The following is a 22,521-nucleotide window of genomic DNA, read 5'->3' as shown; positions in this document are numbered from 1 at the left end:
TCCTATATTTATTTTCCCTCTCACCTCTTTTTTAATCCCTACATCCCTAGTAAGGCCACAACGCGGTCATAGAGTAGCTTCGGGTGCTTCTTCCCAGAACAGGAAAGAAAACTCCCACGTCCACCCCTGACATTCCCCATCCTATCACGCACAACGACTTCGCACCTCTTCCACTATGGCGAAATGAGTGACAAGCACCGGACCTGGGCCGTCCTAGTACTGCCTGCACATGGAAGCCCCGGCAGAGAAGACGAAAAAAAAGATGGTTTGCCCGGCTGAGGAAACAAAAAGAAGCGATTGGCAGGAACAATAAACAAACAATTAACGATTCACACGCCCCTAGCCGCCAGGAGTACGGGCCAAGCGGGCGTTTTCCCAAATGTGCGGCTTGATCAATTTTCGGGAGCGTAAAGAAAAACAGGTCTTGACGCCTCGGCACGCCTGTGGCAGCAATCGAGAGAATTGCCTACGCATCGACCCGGGAGGCAGTAAGCTCTGCCAAAAGGCCCATTGTAACAAAGTTGGGAAACCGGCTTTAGGTAGTAGTAGTAGCCATTTGCTGGTGGGGCCACGCGCGCGCGACCAGGCCAAGGGTGACAGCAGCAACGCAGGTAATACGCAGTCGAGCGAGAAAAAATCAAGCACGCAGTAATTAATAGTACCTACCTATGTACGCATACCTGTAGGTCTACCTAGTTCAATGCTGCAGTACGCCGCAAAATACAAGGAGAGATGAGAGTGAGGACAAAAAAACAAAAACCTGCCACCAAGTACGGGACGCTCGCATTTCTCGTATGCATGTCCATCCACGAGGAAGCCGTGATCCCGAGCGAGAATGTTTAGCAAATAGCACAGTAATTTGCGACGAGGCGGCGGAACACAAGACATCATCATTTGAAGCCGCTACACTGTGAATTTGAGTGCAGATCCCAGCCCACAGTCCTGAAAAAGTCAGCTTCTAGAGAATTTCGGCAGGGATTTACGCATGGCTTTGACACCCGTTTTGTCGCTCTCCCTAATATAATATATTTTAAAATCTACTGTAGATAGGTCCTTAGGTTTGCAGGTGCCTGGGCAACTAGGTAACCGTACTAGGTAGATCAGAGATAGAGTATAAAGTTGTAATTGCTACTGTAAAGTACCATAGCAAGTACAGTGCAGTATTATTGCTCCTTTACTCTTCCACTGATCGAAACAGGTAGGTACAGTAGGTTAAATTGCCTGGGCCTGTAACTGGGGTCAGCCTCGTCAATCGCGTCACTTTCCTTTACAGGTGAACCCTCACAGTAAGCATGAGAACATTGACGACATTTGTATAGACGCGTGAAGAGCAATTTACTGTGAGCATAGTAATTTTACTAAGTTACTGCGACGAAGCAGTTTGCATTGTATCTGTACAATAGCCTTGGCATCACTGGCTGACAATGATCAAATAGATCTCAGACCCCTTTAAGGCGTTTGCAGAGTGGCTCACAACTACCCGCGATGGCCCAGCGGGTTTTAAAGATAAATTGCCGATTTGGCAGTCTGCGATTGGCTCCCGGCGCGCCCCTGGCGACGGGTTCAGCCTTTTGAGGTTACTTTTGTACTGGTCGCGTTTTGGTGTGTCGTGCAGTAACACGCCTTTGAGCAGTCCCATTGATACTGTACTACGTACGTACGAGAAAGGTAAAAAAAAAAAAAAAAATCCGGAAAGCAAGCCGCTTTGCGATGGTCACGACAAGATCGCGAAGTGGTCCAAAACCCGCACATCTGGGTTTCGCATTAAACTTCCATGGTTCCCGACCGACCGCCTTTTAAGGGGTCTTCCGTGCCGTGCATTGACTGCTTTGTTTATTGCTTCTTCACTCCCATTTTTCGCGGAGTCACTTGGACGTAATATACGGAGTAATAACCACGATCCTGCATATTGCCCTCCCTCCATGCGGGCTCTGAATCTCGGGCCCTTTTTTATTTCCTTGGATTTTGTTGCTTTCGCGATATTTTATGCAGTCAAGCCGGTTTGTTATCAAAACATCACTAAAATGCCATGTTTAAACAAAAATGGCAAAAAATCACCTCCTGGGAGAACCATTTCTTCACACCGTCACGCTATACTTAGGGTGGTATGAATGTTATGTATGTATGCCACGCTGGCAGACGTGTAGTTGCATCGGGGCCTCAGATCTCACGCGTTCCATGGCGCTTCTTTGATCTGCAGCCTCAAAGATAGCCTTACCAGGGGGGTGTGGTGTGCTGTTGCGAGAGAGTGCACACACACACACGCCATCCATCCACCGTCAGCGTTTTGAAAAGACGAAAAAAAAAAAAAAGATGGTTTGCTAATGTATACTCTTTAACTCCTGGTCTAGGATCCAACTAGGTCATGGTGCATGTACATGACTGACTTGGATTACTACTGTACAGTATGTAGATCAGACCTACAAACTACTACCTGCTCCGTAGTAACAAGGGGCGCATTTGCTGTGCCACAGCGAAGGCTCTCGATCAAGGGCAAGGATGTGTGTTGCGCGCTTTACACTGGGAGCAGACTACTCCGCTCCATGAAGGTCCATCTCGCATATCTTTTTAATTCCGCAATGCAGAACAAAAGTATTATTTATTACTGCAAAATCACCGTTCATGCTTAATTCACATGCCAGATTAGCTATCGCCGTCTGAACAATGCATACGATAGGTCCATAATCCATAGTCGTTTCTGTTTCTCTACCTTTATCGTGCGCCCATTCAAGCAAAGTAGCCAATGAATGGGACCGAGATGGGAAAAGGGAGCCGAGACCAATGCCACCCCAAAGCAAGGCACCTAATCTGGGCTTTCCAACACTTTGAGTAGCACCCCGTACCGTAGTAGGTCCCAAAGTCGTACATTGTCAGCAAAGCCGAGCGGGTCAAGGCTGGCTGGTTGGCGGTAATGCGTGATGTGACCGGCGAGAAACAAGCTCCGAGCGGCCACCCGCGTCCATTGATTAGTCTAGCTGCAAATCCTTTCGATTTTCGAGGGGTAAGGCGAAAACAGAGGATAATCATGGGGGGCCGGCGCGGCCATCTGGGGCCAACCCAACGGGTGGCTGATGACGCGAACATGCAAGTCTTTCCAGTCTCGGTGCCTATTTTCGTGATCCATGCGGCAGGCTGGCCCGGGGGAGACATGGGTCATGACCCAAAAAAAAAAAAAAAAAAAAAAAAAAAGGCTGGCTGGCGAACGAGAGAAGTAGAATTGGCAATGCCTAGAAAAGGTTACAATAACATCCCCGATTCTGCGATGGAGTTCTACTGCGTGTCATCACTTATCTGTCAGCCTGCGATGATGATAGCTGGAACCTGGCCCAGCTGATTTTCAGGAGTTGGAAAGAGGGGCCTCCAGCCATTGAAAGCTAGAGCCGGCGCCAAGGCTAAGCTTCAGAAACCAGGAGACCGAACAGGGCCTACCACATAAAGAGCGTGGGTCCACGCTTCTCGAATCGAGATTGGCGTGACACCAACGACGGAAGGGGAAGGGGGGAAGCCACCTACCTACCTTGTTCAGATAAGGTACAAGTCCAAATAAGTCTACTGTTACTGTAATGCTAAGGTTCTTATGAGAGGTACAATGAATGATGTACCGGTTGAAATTCAACAAGCACGCTGGCCGCCGTTCAAGTTCCGAAGGAAAAAAAATTACAGGATCCAAGCCTAAAGAACCAGCAAAAGCATGGAAGGGATCGTGCATTGCCCTGGCAGGTAGACAGACCGCAACATCACTACTACGTGATGTAAGCGATCCAGTAAGTTTGGACTCTTGACTGAGCCGCCCCCGCAGCTGCAGCGACACCGGCCTTGCATGAACAACCATGAAATGCCGTAACATCCAGAGGGCCCGGGGAACGCATCCTCATTCGGCGCGATCTGGCCGGAGCACGCGCGATGCGAGGGAAAACCTGAAGGCCCAGATCCGAAGACCCGACCGACGGGATATTTTGGGCACAACCTTCTACCTGTTTTTGTCGTGCAGCAGGGCTGGGAAAGGCTTGTGAGACAGGAATAATCCCAACCGATGAACCAGAACTGGTTTGAGCTAAATTGAACTAGGTACGTGGTGAACAAACCCTGGGAAATATATGCGCAGTGCTTCGATGTTGTCCGACCATATAAGGATTGTTCCTGTTCCGAAGAGACCGAACCAAGTCCCAAGTGGAGTTAGTTGTCTCTATTCCCCGGCCGAGTTGGACTCTGGACATCTGCATCTGAGTCCCGTCAATCAATCAATCAGTCAATCAATCAGTTCACGTGCCTCATAAGTGAAACTTAACAACTTTGCGGAGAGCCCGGGCCTAACTTAAGTCCCGCAAAGACTCAACGGGACGGCCGTGTTTAATCTAGCGGCGCCGGCCGTTTCGCCATCAGATATGTTCAAAAAAAAGACAAAGCCTTGGACTAAGGCATCAAAGCGCACTAGGCCATGGAACACTGATTGAGATCGATTTTTCTGAAGATTCAGACGATCTCTGAATCCTACGTTGCCTCCATCGAATCAATTCGTCTGCTGGGAAACCTGGTCCTCCCTTGGCACAAAATCGAGATATAGGTAGCTGTCGGATTGTTGGCTAACACCAAGGCGAAGTAGCATACGGAGTGAAACCTAGCTAGGCGGTTCAGCTCTCTTGCTTTCCCTGCAGCACCTTTGGACAAACGCACGCACGTATGGTTCCTGATAAATTTTGACGGTGTGCAACGCCGCCGCCGCCGCCCTCTCACCCCGCCACACTAATTGGTTGGAGTTTTGCCTGCGTCAGTTACCAAGGGTCAACTTATTACGTAGCGCCTGAAGCACGACACCTCCACATGACGACCCATTGACGCGGGAAGCAACACATGCACGTACGGAACAGAGGGAGTGAGGGCAAAAAAAAAAAAAAAAAAAGGCCTTGACACAAAAGGCTTTCGCCCCCATAGACCCGCCGTTTCGTTTCGTGACATCGCGTCTTAAAATTTTCCGCACTCTCGAGTTCGCGCATGGCGCGCGCTCAGGAGCGCACAGTGAGGAGCTTAGAGCCTTTTAGCTCGGACGACCTTACTCGACGGACTTTCGCTGCGGAAAAACCCTGGGAGTTGGGACGAGGAACTTGCCTGCACGTAATAAGCAATCAACGAACTGACATGACATGTGCGACTGTCGTCTGACTTGAGGCTGCCGGACTCCACGGCAACGCGTAACGAGAAGAGAAGAAATAAAAAAATCAATTAAACACGAAATGCATTTGCGGGGCAAGGGGTGAGCAAAAAGAAACCAAGGCCCAAGTTTCGATGCGGCAGCGATCTTTTCCTCTAAAGAGCCTTTTCTTTTTGTTCTGTATCACCACGGTATCTCTATTTAATACATGTTAGAGTGCGATGGCTTGTGTTGCCCTGCAGCTGTGCCCTTACAGTGGTGGTATAGTGAGAATTAGACTAGAGAAATTTCATTGATTTCCTCCGGCGCGGCATCACACTTTTTTTTCCTCACTCTGCTCATCCATTCCGAACCCCTGTCCTGTCGCCCGCTGGCTGGGTAGCAAGGTAGATCCAATTTGGCACATTAAGAGGTCCACCCCGAGCATGGCGCGTCTGTTTCCAGGGGTAATATTGAGCTTGAATCTTTTTCCTCAAAGAATTTATGAGAAATAAAACAAAAAAGGATTGACAGCGAAGCGCGTCAAGCCGTGCAAAGTATAAAAACCACAACTTTTCAAAAAGTGTCCACTCTGCCACGAACTTACGGGTAACGGAGCCGGGATATATTTGACAGACTTTTATCCAGAAGACTTTACAATACTACGGTAGAGTAGCGGTCATGAAGTCGATCCCCGGTTGTACTCCATTGACTCCGTAGCTGTAAAAAGTCACGACTGGATACTAGGGGCAGTGCCTGGTCTAGCTCCGCCGCCGCCGTCGTCACCGACGAGCAAAAAAAAAAAAAAAAAAAGAAAAAAAAAAGACTGGCAGGGAAGTAGGGGACTTTGTTGTACAGCCCCATGGAAAGACAATGTTTTCGACGGAAACCGGAACCAGTTTAAACAAGTGAGAACGACGCTTGGCTTACTTCTTTGGTAACAGTCTCTAGGTATTATCACATGACAATTTTTCTCCGCTTCGTAGGTACCTGGACAGGAGAAAATCTATACTGTAGTATTGCTACCCAAAGAGATTTTGTTTTCTGGTTTCTCTTGTCTGGTAATTATTATCAGCAGCTTTTTGAAACTTGCCCCCATGTGACTTGTGTCTACTACCTTGCTCAGACAAAACGGTGTCCGGTTTATGCAGTTGGTTGGATTGCAATGGTGATGCGTTGACATTGAAAGTGGTGCGTGCCCGGTGTGCTCAGGCACTTTACGCGTGGGTGGTGCGAGTTTAATTGAAATCGCGCTTCAGACCCCTGGCTTACGCGTTGCTGGAACGGACTTGAGTTAATTAAAAGTCTGTTGCAAAGTGCCTTAGTCTAGTAGCACTAGACCTAGTAAGGGGCAAAGCAAGGGTCTTTGCTGTACTACCAAGATTCCGTACGTTACTTGTTGTAAAAAATAGAAAAAAAGGCATGACTTGGCTTGACTGGATTGACTGGATCTTCGCAGCCTTTCTCTTTCTTTTTGGCGCGAAAGATCGCGCATCACGCTCACCCAGTTAGGGAATAAAATACGAACAATTCCACAGGAGTAAAAAGACCGCACCACTTGACGCCATGCATGTACCATTCTTCTCAGAACCTTGTCAGTCTCAAGTCAAACACACACACCCCAATTGGCCAATGATGCCCGAGAATTCTCAAAGATTCGGCAATATGATGCACGCCGTAGCTTATCCGGCCGTCCGACTTACGAATGTCGAACGTCAAGTCAGTCGGTTGCATCTTTTCTGTCAGGGAAAGCCCGTCGTCAGTGAACTGCCGGCGTATGGCCGCGCTGTAGTGGTGTGTGATGAACGTTGATGGAGCATCGTGGTCCGAGATTTATCGGTTACGGTGTGGTTATGTCTCTTGTTTTTTCTCTTCTCTTTCTTTTTCTTCTCATACTCCGTACAGTCCTCATACAATATGGGGTCAATCCACAGAGGTTAGCGTCCAAAGAAGAAAAAGAACGCTGCATGCAAGCACTACGAAAATTTTTGCGTACTGTCTGAAAATTTTCGTACCTCCTCCCTTGGATCCAGAGTTGGGTCTTCTTTTAGACAATGATGCTGGGCAAAACTCCACCTACTTGCGTTTTTTTTCTCATCTAGATATCGATGGGTATATGTCGTGTGACACGTAGCTGTAGATTTCTTTTACTTCTTTCCACAACCAAAGTGATCCTCGCTTAGACCGACGGCGGTGAAGGTAAAAAAATGACTCTCACGACGGGGTTCCAGGGGGGCAAAGAAAGCAGCAAAAAAAAAAAGACGCATTTTCAGCACCTCGCACTGCAGTGTATGCTGGGCAATGGACCTACGGGGCTTTTGTTACGACGGCGGAAAAGCCGAATCTTTACATATAACTGTGGAAGCGCCGAGAATGGCTTGTCGGCCGGGCGACAGACACCAGATCCCACCGACACTCGGCTTTCGGGGGGGGGGGGGGGGGGCGGTTCGACTCAGGATAGATGCCGCATCTACAGCAACCAGATTCAAGCATGAAAAACTCTTTTTCCAACTGCGGGACTAGCAAACATTCCTTGGTCGGGTACGAGAGGACTGGACGCCACGCAAAGTTTTCGGAACTTTCCCACTTGCTACTACCCAAGAGTCTTCATTGATCGGCACTTGGTGCTTGCTACGCGAGCCTTTCCAAGTTACGTCAACGACTTCTCTGTAGCCAAGGATATCGAGGCTTGGGATCTTGCATGAGACCATCGATTGTGCCGTCTAATGAGGTGTTGATTATGTGTGTATATTATTTCTGATTTATGGCGAGCGGGCCTTTTATTGTCGCAGTCCGGGATTCACCGCTCGGCACATTCAGCCGCTGTTTTTAGTCCGCGGAGGTAATGTGATGTTTCTTCGCGTTCGAGTAGCCAAGGTCTTCCTTCCCCTCATCGTCCTCGTCGTCCTGGTGATGAATTATTGACGTGATGTCAATCCCGGATCTTCGCGAGAGGAGTACAGGGTAAGGTGAGTTAATGCTTCGACATGCAGGGTAGGTCAAAAGTGGAGACATGTGCGGTTGAACTGTGGGGTTGACCAAAGTGTGGGGATTGACGATATGCGGGGCCGTTGTGCTTTATCGATAATGACTGCAGAAAAAAAAAATGGAAGACTGCATTGAAGCTGCCGTCGTTCGGGGCTTGGAGTTGACGTCGACGCCGATGCTGATGCCGACAAGTTAATTGCTGCTCTGGTTAGCCACACAACGTAGGACACTGTCGCCAGCCGCTGGCCTACTTCCAATTTCTCTCTATTGCCTCTACCGGCACCATGGATATCCACCGCTGCCGCTTCGTGCCGTACCCGACGTCCGCGATAAACACCCTCTCCTTCAACAGACCTTACATCGGCCCCGGCGAGAAGTCCCAAAAGTCGATCCCAGTCCGCCTGGCAGTGGGTCGCGAGAATGGCGATATCGAGATATGGAATCCGCTAGATGGCGTCTGGCACCAGGAGACCATCATTCACGGCGGCGTCGGTCGCAAGACGGACGCCCTGGTTTGGGCCACCGAGCCTGATGTCCCGCTCGCCGAGGGCGGAGTCGCGTTTGGCAAATCGAGGCTGTTCAGCATTGGCGGTGGAGCCACAGTTACGGAGTGGGATCTTGCCAAGGCGCGCCCGAAAGCGCACGCAAGCGGTCAGCACGGAGATATTTGGTGCCTGGGTCTGCAGCCTGCGCCTGAGGGGCAGAGCTCCTCTCGGTTGGTGGCGGGTACTGGTGACGGGTGCTTGGTGCTATATTCTATCGAGGATGAAGAGCTGCGACTGCAGAGAGTTCTGGTCAAGAATCCCCTCAAAAAGGTGCACTTCGTCAGCATTGCCTTCCAGTCGCGCCATGTTGTCGTGGTCGGCTGCTCTGATGGTAGCATTCGCATCTTCAACACACGCAACGGATCCGAAATTCGCAAGATGACGCTTGGTCGGGATCTCATCGGCGGCGCTAAGGATGTCATCGTTTGGTGCGTCAAGGTTTTGGCGAATGGAGACATCGTTTCTGGAGACTCGACTGGTCAGGTGTGCATCTGGGACGGCAAGACATACACTCAGGCTCAGCGCATCCAGAGTCATAGTCAAGATGTGCTCAGTCTTGCTGTTAGTGCGGATGGCACGGCGATCTTCAGCGGAGGTATGGACAGGAAAACCATCCTCTACAAGCGCCTTGGAGGACACAACTCGACTCGTTGGTCCAAGGTCTTCCACCGAAGGTACCATTCTCACGACGTCAAGGCTCTCGCTGCCTTTGAAGGACGGGGCATGAGTGTAGTAGTATCTGGAGGTAAGCTACAGTGTGCGATCGATACTCGCGTTATCTACATCAGCATTGCCACGAGCCAAGCTAACAGTCAAAACAGGATCCGATGCGAGCCCAATTGTCATTCCTCTGAGAGAAGCAGGCCTGGAGAACCACAGACAACTCTCACATCTACCACAGTCCACTCCCCTCGTCAGTGCTCCAAAGGCAAGGCTTGCCTTCAGCTGGTGGGGTCGGGAGATACATATTTGGAAGGTCCCAGAACGATCTTCCGATTCGACTGGAGACGTCGATAGTGATGGAGTTAAACCCCCGAGAACCCTGAAAAGGATGCTCATCAAGGGATCTTCGGACATAGTATCGGCAGCCATCAGCGATGACGGTGCTCTTTTGGCCGTATCGACAGTCGCCGAAATCAAGTTGTTCCGACTGTCAGTCGAGAAGCAAGGCCTCAACGAGGATAAGGATGAGCTTACAGTCACCCGAGTAGTCTTGCCTGAGACTATTGCCAATCTGGGTGCCTCTCTCGTCCAAGTCTCCCCCGATGGCAAGTGGATGTGCCTAGTACGGGAAGGTAGCGAGGTGTCTATCCTTCGGGTTGACATTGACGGTTCCCAGAACCAACTACAACTGGTCACCACCCCAAAACCCCAAAAATTGAGAAGATTCAAGCGAGAAGCGATCAGTCACAGTCTGCATTTCGGCCTGGGTGGTTACCCAAGGCAAATCACACACGCAGCGTTTGCTCCCGACAGCGAGATGCTTGCTACGGCCGACCTATCAGGCTTCATCGATACCTGGGTTCTCAACAGCGACGGTACAAAGACAGCAAGCAACCAAGATGACGCGTCTTCCTCTTCCGACGAGTCCGATGATGACGAGGAGACCACTACAGCCAATGTGGGGTCATGGATTCGTAACCCCAAGGGCGCCCTTATCCCGAAGCTCCCCAGCGCGGTTACCGTTCTTTCATTTTCGAACACGGTGCCAAGTAGTCCGGACATTGACTACGAGTTGCTGGCAGTGACGACCGCATCATGGGTTTTCGTTTTCCATCCCAGCATCGGGACGCTGACGCCATGGACACGCCGTCACCCCTATGGCAAGCTGCCTGAGGCTTTCAGAGCCAACAGGGACCTCATCAAGGGTGCCCTGTGGCAAGGATCACGGATATGGCTGTACGGCGCGTCGTCGCTCTTCATGTTGGACATGACGCACGACCTCTCAACGCCACAGGCGGGCGGGTCTCAGGACCTCAAGCCAGGCACCAAGAGGAAGCGAGATGTCCACTTCAGCGGCGCTGGTAACAGGATGGGCATCGGTGCGTTGGACTCAGTCAAGATCCAGAAAACAACCGGAGCCACCGGCGAATGGATTGACCTTGAGCTGGAAGATGCCTCCAACGGCAGACGGCAGCCGGACGACGACGATGACGAGTCTGATGGTGGCGAGCTGCAAAGCCTGCGGGCGGCGGAGGAGGACGATGACGAGGAGGCCGGGAAGACCAAGGCTGCTAGTGCGGGGTGGTGGCACACGTACAAATACCGGCCAATACTCGGTGCCGTGCCGTTGAAGCCCTCTGGTGAGCAAGATCAGGGACAACTCGAGGTGGTGCTGGTAGAGAGACCTCTTTGGGAAAGCCTGCCGGCGAGATATGCGGATGACGAGAGAGGTGACAGGGCTGCACGGGATTACCCGTAAACGAAAACCGCCATGGTAATGGTTTTGATATTCTGGGGCTACTAGGAAAAGACAACTTTATTCTTGTTTCTGACTCTGGGCTATTCTCAGGCATGTTTGTATCTCGAAGCCCAATGACTTTAAACCTTGTTTCATATTCCTCACGTATTTTTGTGTTGATTACCTTAACAAATAAACGAACAATCATCTTCTGCTACTTGTGTGTGTGTGTGTGTGTGTGTTTGGCTCGCATGATGGGTTAGTGCCTTGGGGGTCATGAATGGATGTGTGGTGTCAGTTCAAGTCAGATGCGTTTCGATTGACTTTCTGGCTGCTCAAAGACTTCTAGGTCGTTGATTTGAAAATCCCAAGCTTTTCACAAAGATCTCGATACGACGTTCATCATCTAGTTCTAGTCTCAAAGTAAATTGTCCTCGTGATTAAAAGTCCACCTGCTGCAGATGCTTTGACCGGAAGAAACCGTTTCCATATGTCTTACGCATCCCCTTGTAAAAAGAAGCAAACAGAACCAAAATAACCAAACCAAAAATAAAAGTGGGAATATTTAAAAAGAAGAAAACAATCTTGTCTGTACGCCATCCGAGTCATGGGAGCAGTAGTGGCTTCTCTACATCAGATCAAACTTTGCGGCCGGACCTGAGGCCAAAGAAAAACCCAAGTCCAAGGACGCGCGTACAGCCGCGCCCGGGCGCCCGGGACTTTTTTTTTTTTTTTTTTTTTTAGGCATCTCATGTGTATTGTGTCTCTCTTCTTCCCCTTTTGCTGCTAACAGATACGTAACGACGCCCGCTCTCCCACCGGTATTGGTCTACTAGTGGCATTCGACGTGAAATTATACTTTGCACTTGGCAAAGGTTCAAGGACGCTTGTCCAACATCATCTCGCCTCCCCAAAGAGTAACGGTAAACGGAGTAAGGAAGCTTGAAAGCAAAAGAGACAGAGAATGTGGGGAGGGACTAGCGTAAGTTTTGTAAAGTAAATGCAAGCTCTTCCAGAAACAAGAAAAGGAGCATCACGTAGTACGTAGTCGAATGGAGACGAACGTAACAAAATCTTCCACGTCGGCCTCCAAAACCTGGCCATGCGGCATGCCGGGTACATTTCCATGGACATATCCGGATGACGGGTCGTACTGCAGATCATTTTGTTATTTTTGCACCGAAATTGCCCCGGAGCGAATGCTGCAAGCTTGACTCCCACATCCCGGCTGCCCTTAGAGGGCGGAAGCGAGAACAAGAGAAAATGAAAATAAATGATTTATCGGTCTCCGAACGGAACGAACCGCTTGATGGGAAAGAATGTGCTGTTGGGGGCGACGGAAAATGAAATGCCCCGAGTGCTCACTGATCCCCCAACGTCCAAACCCTTGATGCCTGTTTCGTCGCAAGCAATGCTACACAGGAGGCTGAGGCGTCGGGTTTTGAATCTGGGTGTTTTTGATAAGGAGTTGATGATTTAAGCCGTGCAAACAAAGAAAACAGCAAATCCCAAGTCACAGACTAGCTTCGCATCTGTCAGACGCATTGTGTACGGAAAAAGGGTCCACAGCGAACAAGGCCACGAGTAGGTATTCTTTGATTCTAGATCTGGATACGACGACTTCGTGCAAGATGGAGTGATAACCTCTAGGTTTATGGAGCCAAAGAGAGCGGGGAGGCATATTATGTAGGTAGGTAGGTAGATGTACATCAGTAAGTAGGTAGGTAGGTACCTAGGTAGTAGTAAACACGATAGTTTGGGCAGTGAGCGATCTAGATTAGTTGGCACCGATAACCGAAAAAAGGATAAAATTGGCAAATAGGGAAGGGAATCATCTTGGCAAGAAAATGTGTACGTAGGTGTACTCGGTGTGTAACTATGGGAAACATGAATCATACCGCTTGTTGGAAAAATCGAGACACGATTCAAAAGTAGGTGATCAAATTGCACGTTGAAGGCTCGTGGCCAAGAGGAGACGAACGACTGATTTAACAGAGGTGGTGGTGGCAAATAATAGCAACAGTAAAAACGTACAGTACAGTATGGTAGAAGTTGGTGTTGAGGCTAGCGTTTGCGTGCTTGGTCTTGGTTCCAGGGCGGACGCGCAATCACCCCACGGACTAAGGTTTTGGAGCAGGGGGTTTAATTGAGGACACTAAGCCCAATCTGGCGATGGCGACGATTGGCACTCGTCTTCCACGCAATACTTGGTTGATCATTAGATGATCGGACTGGTAACCAACAAGAATTATACCTATGTACAGTACGGGCAGCGAGTTGACAAAACGAAGACAGATGTTGCCCTTTTGATTTTTGAAGAGATCAAAATGCGGGGGAACTAATGAGATACCAGCTGATACTTCGTAGATCAACGTCCAAAAGCCATCCATCACAAAAAACAAATGCAACTCGATCAGTCAGTCATCAAGCAGGTTGCCAGGTGTTGTCGGGCGAACTCATAGGCAGACGCATGGGCATACAGGTGGATAGTTAGGGCTATGCCAAGACAAAAGGTTATGTGTGCCTGGCCTGGATTTCTCCTGTGCGGATGAGGCTGATTAGATATGAATCGCTACCGGTACATTGAGGCTTGCCCGACACTGCAACGTATCCGGATAGTTTGTCGGCAGTGCAAGGACTAGTTCTAGGTCTATCTACTCCGTAAGCTAATACCACACACAAGTGCTGCCTCCTCCCTCCGAGGCCAGCCACATTAAATTTATGGGGTTTGACGTAGGAGCTAAAAAGGAACCAATGGAAAGCGGTGCGTCGCTCAGAGGTCAGCGATTGGCCCGACCAGAGGGCTTGCTAGCAGAGCCACAAGCTAATACATAGCAAACCAGCCACACGTGGCATTCCTTGCCCAGTCGGCAACGGCCAGGAGGCCTAGAAAAACCCAAGACACAGAAAATCCAGCCTGCATCTTGTCCCTCCTTGGATAGGCTGCCGAGGTGCACGGCGAGACACCTGCGAGGAAATTGTCGGCACCCATATCCCGAAAGGAGGGGGAAGGATGGTCCACACCAGACGTTGAAAAAAGTCTCTACAAGTAGGAAATGCCCAGAATGTTCAGATTGACAGGGCTTATCCGAGGCACCAGTAACAGCATGTTCCCTGCTTCGACTAGTTCCGGTCGAGTTTATAATAAGGATTACTGTGCTCTCTGGTCGAAGGGCCTGCGCATGTAAGCGATATCGAAATATTGCTGTTTTTCGCAGTAATTACCGAGAAGAAAAAAGTAAATTGATATTATCATAACCAAACTCACCAAACCCTCTTATGCGTTCGCACGTTGGATATTCATCCAAAAGCCCGGGAGTGACGGCAGCAAAGTTGCAACAAAAGTGGACCGTAGTGGGGGCGGCAGGTCTTGGTACAGAACAAGCCCGGGGCTTTGAGCTGGCTGTGGTGTTTGCGCAGCGGGACGCGGCTACATTTTGGCCGGCTGCGGCAGCAACAAGCCCGCAGAGCAAGCACAGGCCGTTGGGTCGTTCAAGACGAGACGTAGTGAAATGCCATCAAATCTTGTCGTGTAATTTCTTCTAAATCAAAGCCGAAGGCTGCAAGCCAACGTACCCGTAGATTCGTCGCAGCATCAAGGTGTGCGTGGACCTTGAAAGCATCAACGACAGTTTACAGCAGGTACCTACCTGCTTCGTACAGGTAGACATGGGAGACGTGCGTGCGTCTGGCAGGCGACATACGCCCCGGGTTGGAGGGGGGGGCCTGCCTGCACCTTGCCTTGAGAGGAGAAGCAGTAATTAGTGGTGAGGGTCAAGAGGAAAAAGCCCGCCTGTGCACGCCACCCACTCGCTGAGTGGTTAATCGTCACGCTTTCGATGCAGAGTCTCGACTTCAGCCAATCAACCAGGGGTCATAAGTGGGGAGGGTGGGTTCTATGCGAGTGCCCCCATCGAAGCTTCCGCCTTTGAACGCGCGGCCTCTTACGCTGGTGCCCCCTCCACGCACTGCGCTACGTAGAGAGAAGCATGTCAAGTCCGCGACGCTCTCCCTCTGCTGACGGTCGCTCCGAATTAAGCCTGTATGTGGGTGCGACGCAACTCAACTATTCACTACCACCTAACCTAACCTTTCTCTGCGTTTTACCTTACCTATCTTTTCTTCGACCCTCTTTTTTTCCCTTTACTCTTCCCCCCTTCAACGGAACACACCCTGCCAATTTTCTCAATTATCACACCTGCGTCCCTGATTCGGTTCATGTCTGAGGCTGACTGACCGATTTGGTGGTGCTGTCTGGCTTTCGACTTTCATCCAGACCGGGGGAGTTCATGCAATAAACGAAACCGTCCATCGATCGCCCGTGTCGATTTCTCCCAGCGCCACTACCCCCTAACCGAACATTCACTCCCAAGAACAAACGATTATCGACTCACACTACGAAGAGGGCCTTGCGACGACAACAAGTCGACGACCAGTGGCAGGCATTTGGCTAGGCTAGGCTGCCAGGAATCGTGTCGACCTTTTGGATTGAGAATTGCATCCGCTTGGTTGGCTGTGGGCGACAGGCCTGTCATCTCGCAGCGACAACGGCGAAAATCGACACGACAGCCGTGTAGGCACAACCCGACAATATACATCGCCCATCGCCGACACGATTGATCGGGGCATTCGATAGAGGACGGCGCCACCCGAGTGAGCGCAGGACGAGTCCTGTCGAAGATTGACGTCGCGACCTTCGACACTTTTTGTGCGTAGCGGTTATCCCGACGACGTCATGGCTTCCAACATAAACGGCCCCGGTCCAGGGGACGAAGAGTATGGCGAGGAATGGGCCAAGGACTTGAGGCATCGATTTGAGCGACTACTAAAGACGAAGCGATTGAACGAATTGGATCGCTCTCGGTCACGGCAAGGCTCGCCGGCTCCCGGCACGTCATCTAGCAGCCCAAGTGCGTCCGCGGGGCCATCATCAACACAACCTTCATCACAAATAGGCTCGACACCGCCATCATACTCGTCACTAAGAAACCTTCCAAAGATCCCGACACCACCAGCTGCGACAGACAAAGAGTCACAAAAGTTCAGGAACCTGCTCATAACTCTGTCGACAACGCCGACGAAATATGAAAATCCTGGCTTGTTGGATGAAGCATTGCAAGTCATCCCGCTCGACCGTATATATGGTGAGGCAGAAGAAGAGACGCAAGTTTTACAAGCTCAGGCTGAGAGCATGGGTGATGGGAGGAAACCCGAATGGGGATACCAAGATTGCGTCATCCGTGCTCTTTTGAGGTGAGAAAAACAATTCGCTCACAACTTTATTTTGTTCTCTGCGGATCTTTAATCAATGAGCCGAATGGTCTTGGCTGACATGGATGTAACCTTGTGATCAACAGATGGTTTAAACGTTCTTTCTTCACATGGATCAACAACCCGCCATGCCCAGTTTGCATGTCACCAACAGAAGGAAAGGGCAAGACTGCTCCTACACCGGAAGAGAATGCATGCGGTGCTCTCCTGGTAGAGCTCTACCAATGTTCGAGCTCTCATTGCGGTGCTTACGAGCGCTTCCCCCGCTACAGCGATGTCTGGAGGTTATTACAGACGAGGCGAGGCAGGTGCGGCGAGTGGGCTAATTGCTTCAGCATGCTCTGTCGAGCCGTCGGTGGCCGGGTGCGCTGGGTATGGAACGCCGAAGATCACGTCTGGACCGAGATCTACTCTGAACACCAAAAGCGATGGGTCCACGTCGACGCATGCGAGGAGGCTTGGGATAACCCTCGCCTCTACACCGAAGGCTGGGGCAAGAAGATGTCGTACTGCGTAGCATTCTCGATCGATGGTGCTACCGACGTCACACGCCGATACGTACGGAAGAGCGAATTCTCACTCGAGAGGAACAAGTGCCCGGAAGAGGTTATGCTTTACATCATGCAAGAGATCAAGAACATTCGGAGGGCAAACATGAACAAGGATGAGCGTTTCCGCCTGGAGAAGGAAGACGCCAGAGAAGACCGCGAGCTGCGTCAATACGTTGTCAACTCAATCGCACATGCTGTCACTCAGCTGGTCCCCGGCGTCGCTAATGGCTCTGGCTCGTCTGTGTCGGGTTCCTCCGAGGACGCCAAATTGCCTGCAGAGCAACTTGGTCGGCAGAGCGGAAATGCGGAATGGGTTGCGGCAAGAGGAGAGGGTGGAAGGCACCACTATCCTCCCGGCCCTGGAGATGGCTCCCACCGTCGGGAGTATCGCTGATTGACTCGATGGTGACATGCGCACTATCATACTCCTCGTGAAAGGTCTTCGGCGGAAGTGGCTCCGTTCCATCGCCCGACCTCATTACAAGATACAAAACTCACCATCTTGATACCACACCGATATTCAAGATACCTACATATATACCCAAGCGCCGCGCCGGCCGTCAAGGCCGCCACAAAAGCCCAGAATAATTTAAAGGTTAATACGGGCCGTGTTCGAGGAGCTTACACACTACATCAAAAACTTTTACTTACGTCACCTGCATAGACATGGCGTTGTTCCTTTGTTTATATTATCTTTCGGCTTCGTTTTTGTCAGCTATATACAGAGATAACCTCTGAGGAACATTTATTCCAACCTTGTTCTGATCTCGGGAGATTATCCTGGAGAATCAGTGTCGGCATCTAGTCAGCCATTACGAATGGCAGCTATTTTCTTTTGTATCTTGGCTTTTTTATACTCCTCGTCGGAACCACGAGGTCCTCGGATCTTTGCTAATGCGAGAACGAGAGGCGAGTCGAGTTGATTGAATTGTGGTTTTGTTTTATATTGTTACTTGCTCATCATAGTGGAGGCGCGAGAGCGATTTACGAGTTACGGGTCCTTTTTTGGATATAGGATGTTGGTGAGCTGGCGTTCAGGAGGAGGTGGATCTTGAATTTACAAGCCACGATACGACTCTGCAGTCATGATCTGGCAAGCTGCTTCGGCCTATTGGGACGGGATTTTTTGGACGTCCGGGCAGATATACGCGGCAACCAAAAAGGAATAAAGCTTTATCTACTACTCTGCATGATTTATACGTGATGTGTGAAAGATGACGGTAGGGTTCGGTCATCATGTAACCAACAAGTAAATGCGTCTCTTCCTAAGCACTGGTCGACACCGATGTGTATATCGATGGGTGCTACATGACGGGATTCACGAAAAGTCAGCTGCCATGCCCTCACGTACAAGTCCCAAACTGCCATTGGCAGCCCGCGCCACAGTATTCAGGCTCCTGACCGCAATATCCATACTGGCTGCAGCACAAATCACCGGCACAGCTCCCGACGCCGCTACCGCAGGTCCCAGTGGCGGGGGCCGGCGGAGCGTTACTGTTGTCCGGAGGTGGAGCAACGAGACACTCCCTGGCCTTGGGGTCCCTGTTGGCGCGCTCGAGGTGCTCCCTGGCGGTCGTGTAGTAGGCCTTCTTGCCACCCGGGTTGGCGTTTGTGGCCTCCCAGATGGCGACGCCGCCGAGGTTGGGGCGGCAGAAGAAGGCTTCGACGAGGCGTCGGCTTGCGCTTTCGTCGATGTCTTTTGAGTTGTGGTTAGCATCTTGTGTCGGGGAAATAGAACACACCATCTGGGCACAGCTTTGTTTGCACCACTTTGGTACACGCACTACCGCATGTGTAATATAGAGATCGGGGAGGTCTAGAAGAGCGAGGATAAAAGAAAACTCACAATGCCCAGGGTTAGCGGCATTAGGTCCTCCAGCTAGGCCCAGGTAAAGCTTCGCGCGGGAAGATGCCGTGCCCCTGATGGACTCGGTCCAGGCGTCAAAGGTGAACCCGGCGGGATTTGCAATGTCTCCAGGGGTATATGTCGGATTCTCGTTTGCCCAGCGGGCGGCTGAGCAGACAATGGTGTTGTAAAACTCTGCGATCAGATAATATTATTAGCAAGTTCTGGTTATGTGGCTGAATGCCGACTACCTCGTCGACGTGAGTTCCCGGTGTAGCCCCTTCTTTTTCAAGGGGTGACTGGATACTGACATCCTGAGACAGGCGAAGAAAACGAAGAACTTACGTATAAACAGGGCGTCAAACCTCACCGCCCGAATCACATCGCTCAAATTCGAATCCGGAACGACGCACTGCGGACTAGCCGTCAGCAGCCTAATCTTCCTCCGGCCGGGGACGCTAGCATAGTGCGCCCTCAACCGCAGCGCAAGCGCGCGATACCCCTCTCCACCATCGACAGGCGGGAACTCGATATCCAAATCAAACCCATCGAGATCCGCAACCCTGCTCTCGCCATCAAACGGCCTCGGCAGCGTTGAGCCGTCGGGCCGCGGCCCAAATATGGCCCAGAGCTGGTCGGCAAAGGCGCGGCCCGCGTCGGCGCCCGTGAGCTGGTAGCCGGCGACGCCGCCACCGAGGCTGAGCAGGATCTTTTTGCGAAAGATGCGCTGGCACTGCTCGATCTGTGGCACGAGGCGCGGGCAGTTGGCCTGCAGGGCGTCGCGGGCCGGGTCCGGGCCGGGGCCGGGGTAGACGGCGCCGCCGCACTGGTTGCCAAAATTTGTGCCGGGGAGGCCGTTGGCCTGTTGCGGGAAGAGGTGGACAAAGGAGAGCACAATGACGTCGATGGCGGGCTCGCGGCAGTAGGTCATCAGGTCCTTTTGGTCAGGTCCTTGGCCCTGTGGGTAGGGGGCTGTCAGTAGGGTGCATGGCTGTGGCCTCCCCTGGTCGTGATGGTCGATGGGAGGTTTTGCAAAATATGTTTGGAGATCATTGACTTACATAGTATACTACCGTGTTGGTCTTGACGTTGGGACTGTAGCGAGCTGCCGATGCTAGTGCACAGCAGGCTAGTAGAGCGCCAGTGAGATTACTGCCGGATACCTTCATGATGGACCGTCTCTTTGTTCTCATCAGAACATTTGAGAAAAAAAAAAAAAAAAAAGAGTGACTTGGGCGGGGCGCGGAAAAGAATGTGGTACGACCGAAGAGTCTGAGTTCCCGGAGGAGAAAACAATCAGTCAGGAATCATGACAGCCTTTTGGATAAGACCGTGACATGATATATGAGAAAGGGGTCAAGGGAGAGCGACGGCATGCACCTGTCTCGGACGCGACAACACGAACCACATTAGGGAATGACAAGTATTTTCAACCAAACCAACTGTTTATGTACAAACAGACTAAAAGACCTCATCTAAACACAAAGAAAAGCTTATCTTATTTTCTGGTCGAGACGAGTCGTTTGCTCTATGTCTAAGCAAGTAACCCCAAATCAACCCTGAACGGGGCTGAGACTCACACATATTAATACAGTGGCTCCCCTCCTCCTGGCTCATCTAATCACACGCAACCGCTTCTCCCAACCATCATCGAAACAGACAACTTAAAAGTTGCGGCTCATGTCGCCCCTGATCCTTGCGTAGTCAAACAGACCCTCGATGCTGCCGACGGCGCTGACGGCAACATCCTTGTCCCAAAGCTTGCGCTGAGCAAATGACATGACGTCCTTAGCAGTGACGGCGTCAATGACGCGCTCAATCTCGGCCGGGTTCATGCGGCGGCCGGTAGTGACGATTTGACGGCCAATGTCCTCGGCAACGGCAGTGGTGCCGTCCAGGGACAAAAGGATAGAAGCCTTGAGCTGGGCCTTGGCGCGCTCGACCTCGGCCTCGCTGACGCTCTGCGACAGACGCGACCACTCGCGGAGGGCAAAGTGGACAAGGTCATCGACACGGGTGAGCTTGTCAGTGACCAGGTAGATACCCCAGAGACTAAAGGAGGCAAGTGTTAGTATATGAAACGAGACAAAAGAATGCAAGTAGCCGTGCAAGCAAAACCTACCCAGTGTCGCTGTAGCTGGTCGAGAAGCTCATGAAGCTGTTGGCCAAGTCGTTGCTGTGGACAAAGCCAGAGAGCTTGCTACCCTGGTGAGGAGCATTGCCCATAGCCTTGTCGTAGTTACCAACGATGGCCTGGGTGACCAAGGCGGTGAAGTAGTCGTCGTCGCTCCAGCTGACACCCTCAACAGCGATGGCAATGTTGGCGGTGGGGATGGTGTCGTCGCGGATGCGGACGTCAGAGCCAATAAAGTCGGGCTTGGCCTTGGACTGGATATAGGCGCTGGTCTTGGCGGTCTCGCCGGGCAAGTTGGCGAAGTACTTGTCGGCAAGCTCGACGAGCTGCTCGTGGGGGACACCACCAGCAGCGGCGAGGACCATGCGGTCGGCAGTGTAGTTCTGCTTGATGTAGTTGACAAGTTCGGTGCGGGTAATGTCGCGGATGTTCTCACGGGGGCCCAGGATGGTACGGCCGAGAGGCTGGTGCTGGAAGGCGGTCGCGTGGAGGTGGTCAAAGACGACCTCCTCAAGCTGCTTCTCAACCTCCTCCGACTCGCGCAGGATCACGTCACGCTCACGCTCGATGGCGGCCTCGTCGAGTTTTGAGTTTTGGAGAATATCGGCGAGGATGTCAACACACTTGGGGGCATCCTCGTTCAGGGACTTGGCGAAGTAAACAGTGTTTTCGCGCTGTGGTTTGGGTCAAGCTACTGTCAATAAAAAATTCTCACGCCATTCCCCGAATCATTGTAATTTGCATTCTGGGAGCTGCACATACCGAGGTGTAAGCATTGAGGTGCGCTCCCATGTTCTCAATTTCGAGCTCCAATTGGTGTTGTGTCCTGCGTTGCGTTCCCTAGAGAGAAAAGTCCTTGATCAGTGATTTGTTCACTTCCGATGTGATACGATTTCACACCCAAAAGAAGACTATCCAGCGGACCTACCTTGAAAGCCAAGTGCTCAAGGAAGTGTGCGGTGCCGTTGTTCTCGTTGGTCTCGGCCCTGGAGCCAGCATCTATCCACATGCCGACCGTTGATGTTTGCGCGTAGGGAGAGTACTGAGTAGCGACCTATAAGGCAGGGGATGAATTTTGTTGTCAGTCCTGAACAGTTGCACGTGTCTCGACAATTGATCCTCCAGCCAATCAAGGCAAAACCAGTCGGCATCATGCTCATTTTCGAGGTCACAACGCACCGTGAGGCCATTTTTGAGCGTCGTCGTCTGGGTGCCGGCAGGTGTCGGAACTGGCGTGGCAAAACCTCTTCGCATGGGCATGCTGAGGCCGGCGCGGGCGCGCAGCCCCTTCGAAAGGTTAAGAGCTAGTCTCCTGGACGCCATTGGGGGCTATATGGGGTATCGGAGCCGATGTTGGGCTGTGAGATGGTCGGTTGAGGGTGCTCTACAAGAAGCTCAGCTTTGTCGAGAACGTCGTCAGTCAACCTTGGTAATTGCGAGTCTCGGGATTGGTAGCTTCGAAAAGATCTCTCAAGCCAATCAAAGGCCGCGTGGCTGTGCGGGTGGCTGGAATCCACTCAACTTTTTTTTACTATCTGCTCATGCTGCTAGCCTGCTTTGCCTGCTACAAATAATTAGGAAGGATTACGTGGTTACGCAAAAAGCATAAAGACCCACATTTGACTCGTCAAGCTCGTGCCGGCCTGCCCCAGTGCAA

At 51.3% G+C, this 22,521-nt stretch overlaps 8 protein-coding genes across 8 annotated transcripts; 5 read left to right on the top strand and 3 right to left on the bottom strand.

The window, feature by feature from the left end:
• Positions 1 to 379: 379 nt before the first annotated feature.
• On the top strand, positions 380 to 3,334 carry MGG_17069 (uncharacterized protein; the record flags this gene model as incomplete). The annotated part of the gene is made up of 8 exons (XM_003716264.1): positions 380 to 611; positions 710 to 837; positions 1,199 to 1,207; positions 1,320 to 1,340; positions 1,437 to 1,602; positions 2,446 to 2,501; positions 2,852 to 3,001; positions 3,191 to 3,334. 8 exons carry the CDS (start codon positions 380 to 382, stop codon positions 3,332 to 3,334), a joined length of 906 nt encoding a protein of 301 aa, XP_003716312.1.
• Positions 3,335 to 6,655: 3,321 nt separating this feature from the next.
• MGG_17068 (uncharacterized protein) lies at positions 6,656 to 7,069 on the top strand (the record flags this gene model as incomplete). The annotated part of the gene is made up of 2 exons (XM_003716263.1): positions 6,656 to 6,922; positions 7,034 to 7,069. The coding sequence occupies exons 1-2, from the start codon at positions 6,695 to 6,697 to the stop codon at positions 7,067 to 7,069; spliced, it is 264 nt and encodes an 87-aa protein (XP_003716311.1). The 5' UTR covers positions 6,656 to 6,694.
• Positions 7,070 to 8,252: 1,183 nt separating this feature from the next.
• On the top strand, positions 8,253 to 11,279 carry MGG_03597 (uncharacterized protein). The gene is made up of 2 exons (XM_003716262.1): positions 8,253 to 9,406; positions 9,483 to 11,279. The coding sequence occupies exons 1-2, from the start codon at positions 8,401 to 8,403 to the stop codon at positions 11,081 to 11,083; spliced, it is 2,607 nt and encodes an 868-aa protein (XP_003716310.1). The 5' UTR covers positions 8,253 to 8,400; the 3' UTR covers positions 11,084 to 11,279.
• Positions 11,280 to 12,949: 1,670 nt separating this feature from the next.
• Positions 12,950 to 13,212, top strand: MGG_17067 (uncharacterized protein; the record flags this gene model as incomplete). The annotated part of the gene is made up of 2 exons (XM_003716261.1): positions 12,950 to 12,993; positions 13,104 to 13,212. 2 exons carry the CDS (start codon positions 12,950 to 12,952, stop codon positions 13,210 to 13,212), a joined length of 153 nt encoding a protein of 50 aa, XP_003716309.1.
• A 314-nt stretch (positions 13,213 to 13,526) lies between these two features.
• MGG_17066 (uncharacterized protein) lies at positions 13,527 to 14,289 on the bottom strand. The gene has a single exon (XM_003716260.1). It carries the CDS (start codon positions 14,052 to 14,054, stop codon positions 13,887 to 13,889), a length of 168 nt encoding a protein of 55 aa, XP_003716308.1. The 5' UTR covers positions 14,055 to 14,289; the 3' UTR covers positions 13,527 to 13,886.
• Positions 14,290 to 15,040: 751 nt separating this feature from the next.
• MGG_03598 (PNG1) lies at positions 15,041 to 18,055 on the top strand. The gene is made up of 2 exons (XM_003716259.1): positions 15,041 to 16,315; positions 16,420 to 18,055. Exons 1-2 carry the CDS (start codon positions 15,798 to 15,800, stop codon positions 17,276 to 17,278), a joined length of 1,377 nt encoding a protein of 458 aa, XP_003716307.1. The 5' UTR covers positions 15,041 to 15,797; the 3' UTR covers positions 17,279 to 18,055.
• MGG_03599 (acidic endochitinase SE2) lies at positions 17,998 to 19,919 on the bottom strand. The gene is made up of 4 exons (XM_003716258.1): positions 19,792 to 19,919; positions 19,076 to 19,688; positions 18,731 to 18,925; positions 17,998 to 18,580 (listed from the first exon to the last, which is right to left on the bottom strand). Exons 1-4 carry the CDS (start codon positions 19,897 to 19,899, stop codon positions 18,228 to 18,230), a joined length of 1,269 nt encoding a protein of 422 aa, XP_003716306.1. The 5' UTR covers positions 19,900 to 19,919; the 3' UTR covers positions 17,998 to 18,227.
• Positions 19,920 to 20,141: 222 nt separating this feature from the next.
• On the bottom strand, positions 20,142 to 22,420 carry MGG_03600 (mitochondrial-processing peptidase subunit beta). The gene is made up of 5 exons (XM_003716257.1): positions 22,044 to 22,420; positions 21,793 to 21,918; positions 21,627 to 21,704; positions 20,853 to 21,538; positions 20,142 to 20,782 (listed from the first exon to the last, which is right to left on the bottom strand). Exons 1-5 carry the CDS (start codon positions 22,185 to 22,187, stop codon positions 20,395 to 20,397), a joined length of 1,422 nt encoding a protein of 473 aa, XP_003716305.1. The 5' UTR covers positions 22,188 to 22,420; the 3' UTR covers positions 20,142 to 20,394.
• Between the last annotated feature and the right edge of the window lie 101 nt (positions 22,421 to 22,521).

Source organism: Pyricularia oryzae, chromosome 4, assembly GCF_000002495.2.
Source record: "Pyricularia oryzae 70-15 chromosome 4, whole genome shotgun sequence".
Classification (NCBI taxonomy): domain Eukaryota; kingdom Fungi; phylum Ascomycota; class Sordariomycetes; order Magnaporthales; family Pyriculariaceae; genus Pyricularia; species Pyricularia oryzae.
Note: the sequence above shows the minus strand (reverse complement) of the source record. Positions and strands in the feature narration are given on the sequence as shown.

Coding starts and splice junctions, on each gene's coding strand:
- MGG_03597 (XM_003716262.1), top strand. CDS start 8,401: ATGGATATCCACCGCTGCCGCTTCGTGCCGTACCCGACGTCCGCGATA. Junction 9,407..9,482: donor GAGTGTAGTAGTATCTGGAG/GTAAGCTACAGT, acceptor CAGTCAAAACAG/GATCCGATGCGAGCCCAATT.
- MGG_17066 (XM_003716260.1), bottom strand. CDS start 14,054: ATGGGTGCCGACAATTTCCTCGCAGGTGTCTCGCCGTGCACCTCGGCA.
- MGG_03598 (XM_003716259.1), top strand. CDS start 15,798: ATGGCTTCCAACATAAACGGCCCCGGTCCAGGGGACGAAGAGTATGGC. Junction 16,316..16,419: donor GTCATCCGTGCTCTTTTGAG/GTGAGAAAAACA, acceptor TGTGATCAACAG/ATGGTTTAAACGTTCTTTCT.
- MGG_03599 (XM_003716258.1), bottom strand. CDS start 19,899: ATGAAGGTATCCGGCAGTAATCTCACTGGCGCTCTACTAGCCTGCTGT. Junction 18,926..19,075: donor GTTTGACGCCCTGTTTATAC/GTAAGTTCTTCG, acceptor ATCTGATCGCAG/AGTTTTACAACACCATTGTC. Junction 18,581..18,730: donor TGCCGCTAACCCTGGGCATT/GTGAGTTTTCTT, acceptor ACAACTCAAAAG/ACATCGACGAAAGCGCAAGC.
- MGG_03600 (XM_003716257.1), bottom strand. CDS start 22,187: ATGGCGTCCAGGAGACTAGCTCTTAACCTTTCGAAGGGGCTGCGCGCC. Junction 21,705..21,792: donor TTGAGCACTTGGCTTTCAAG/GTAGGTCCGCTG, acceptor TTTTCTCTCTAG/GGAACGCAACGCAGGACACA. Junction 20,783..20,852: donor ACCAGCTACAGCGACACTGG/GTAGGTTTTGCT, acceptor TGCCTCCTTTAG/TCTCTGGGGTATCTACCTGG.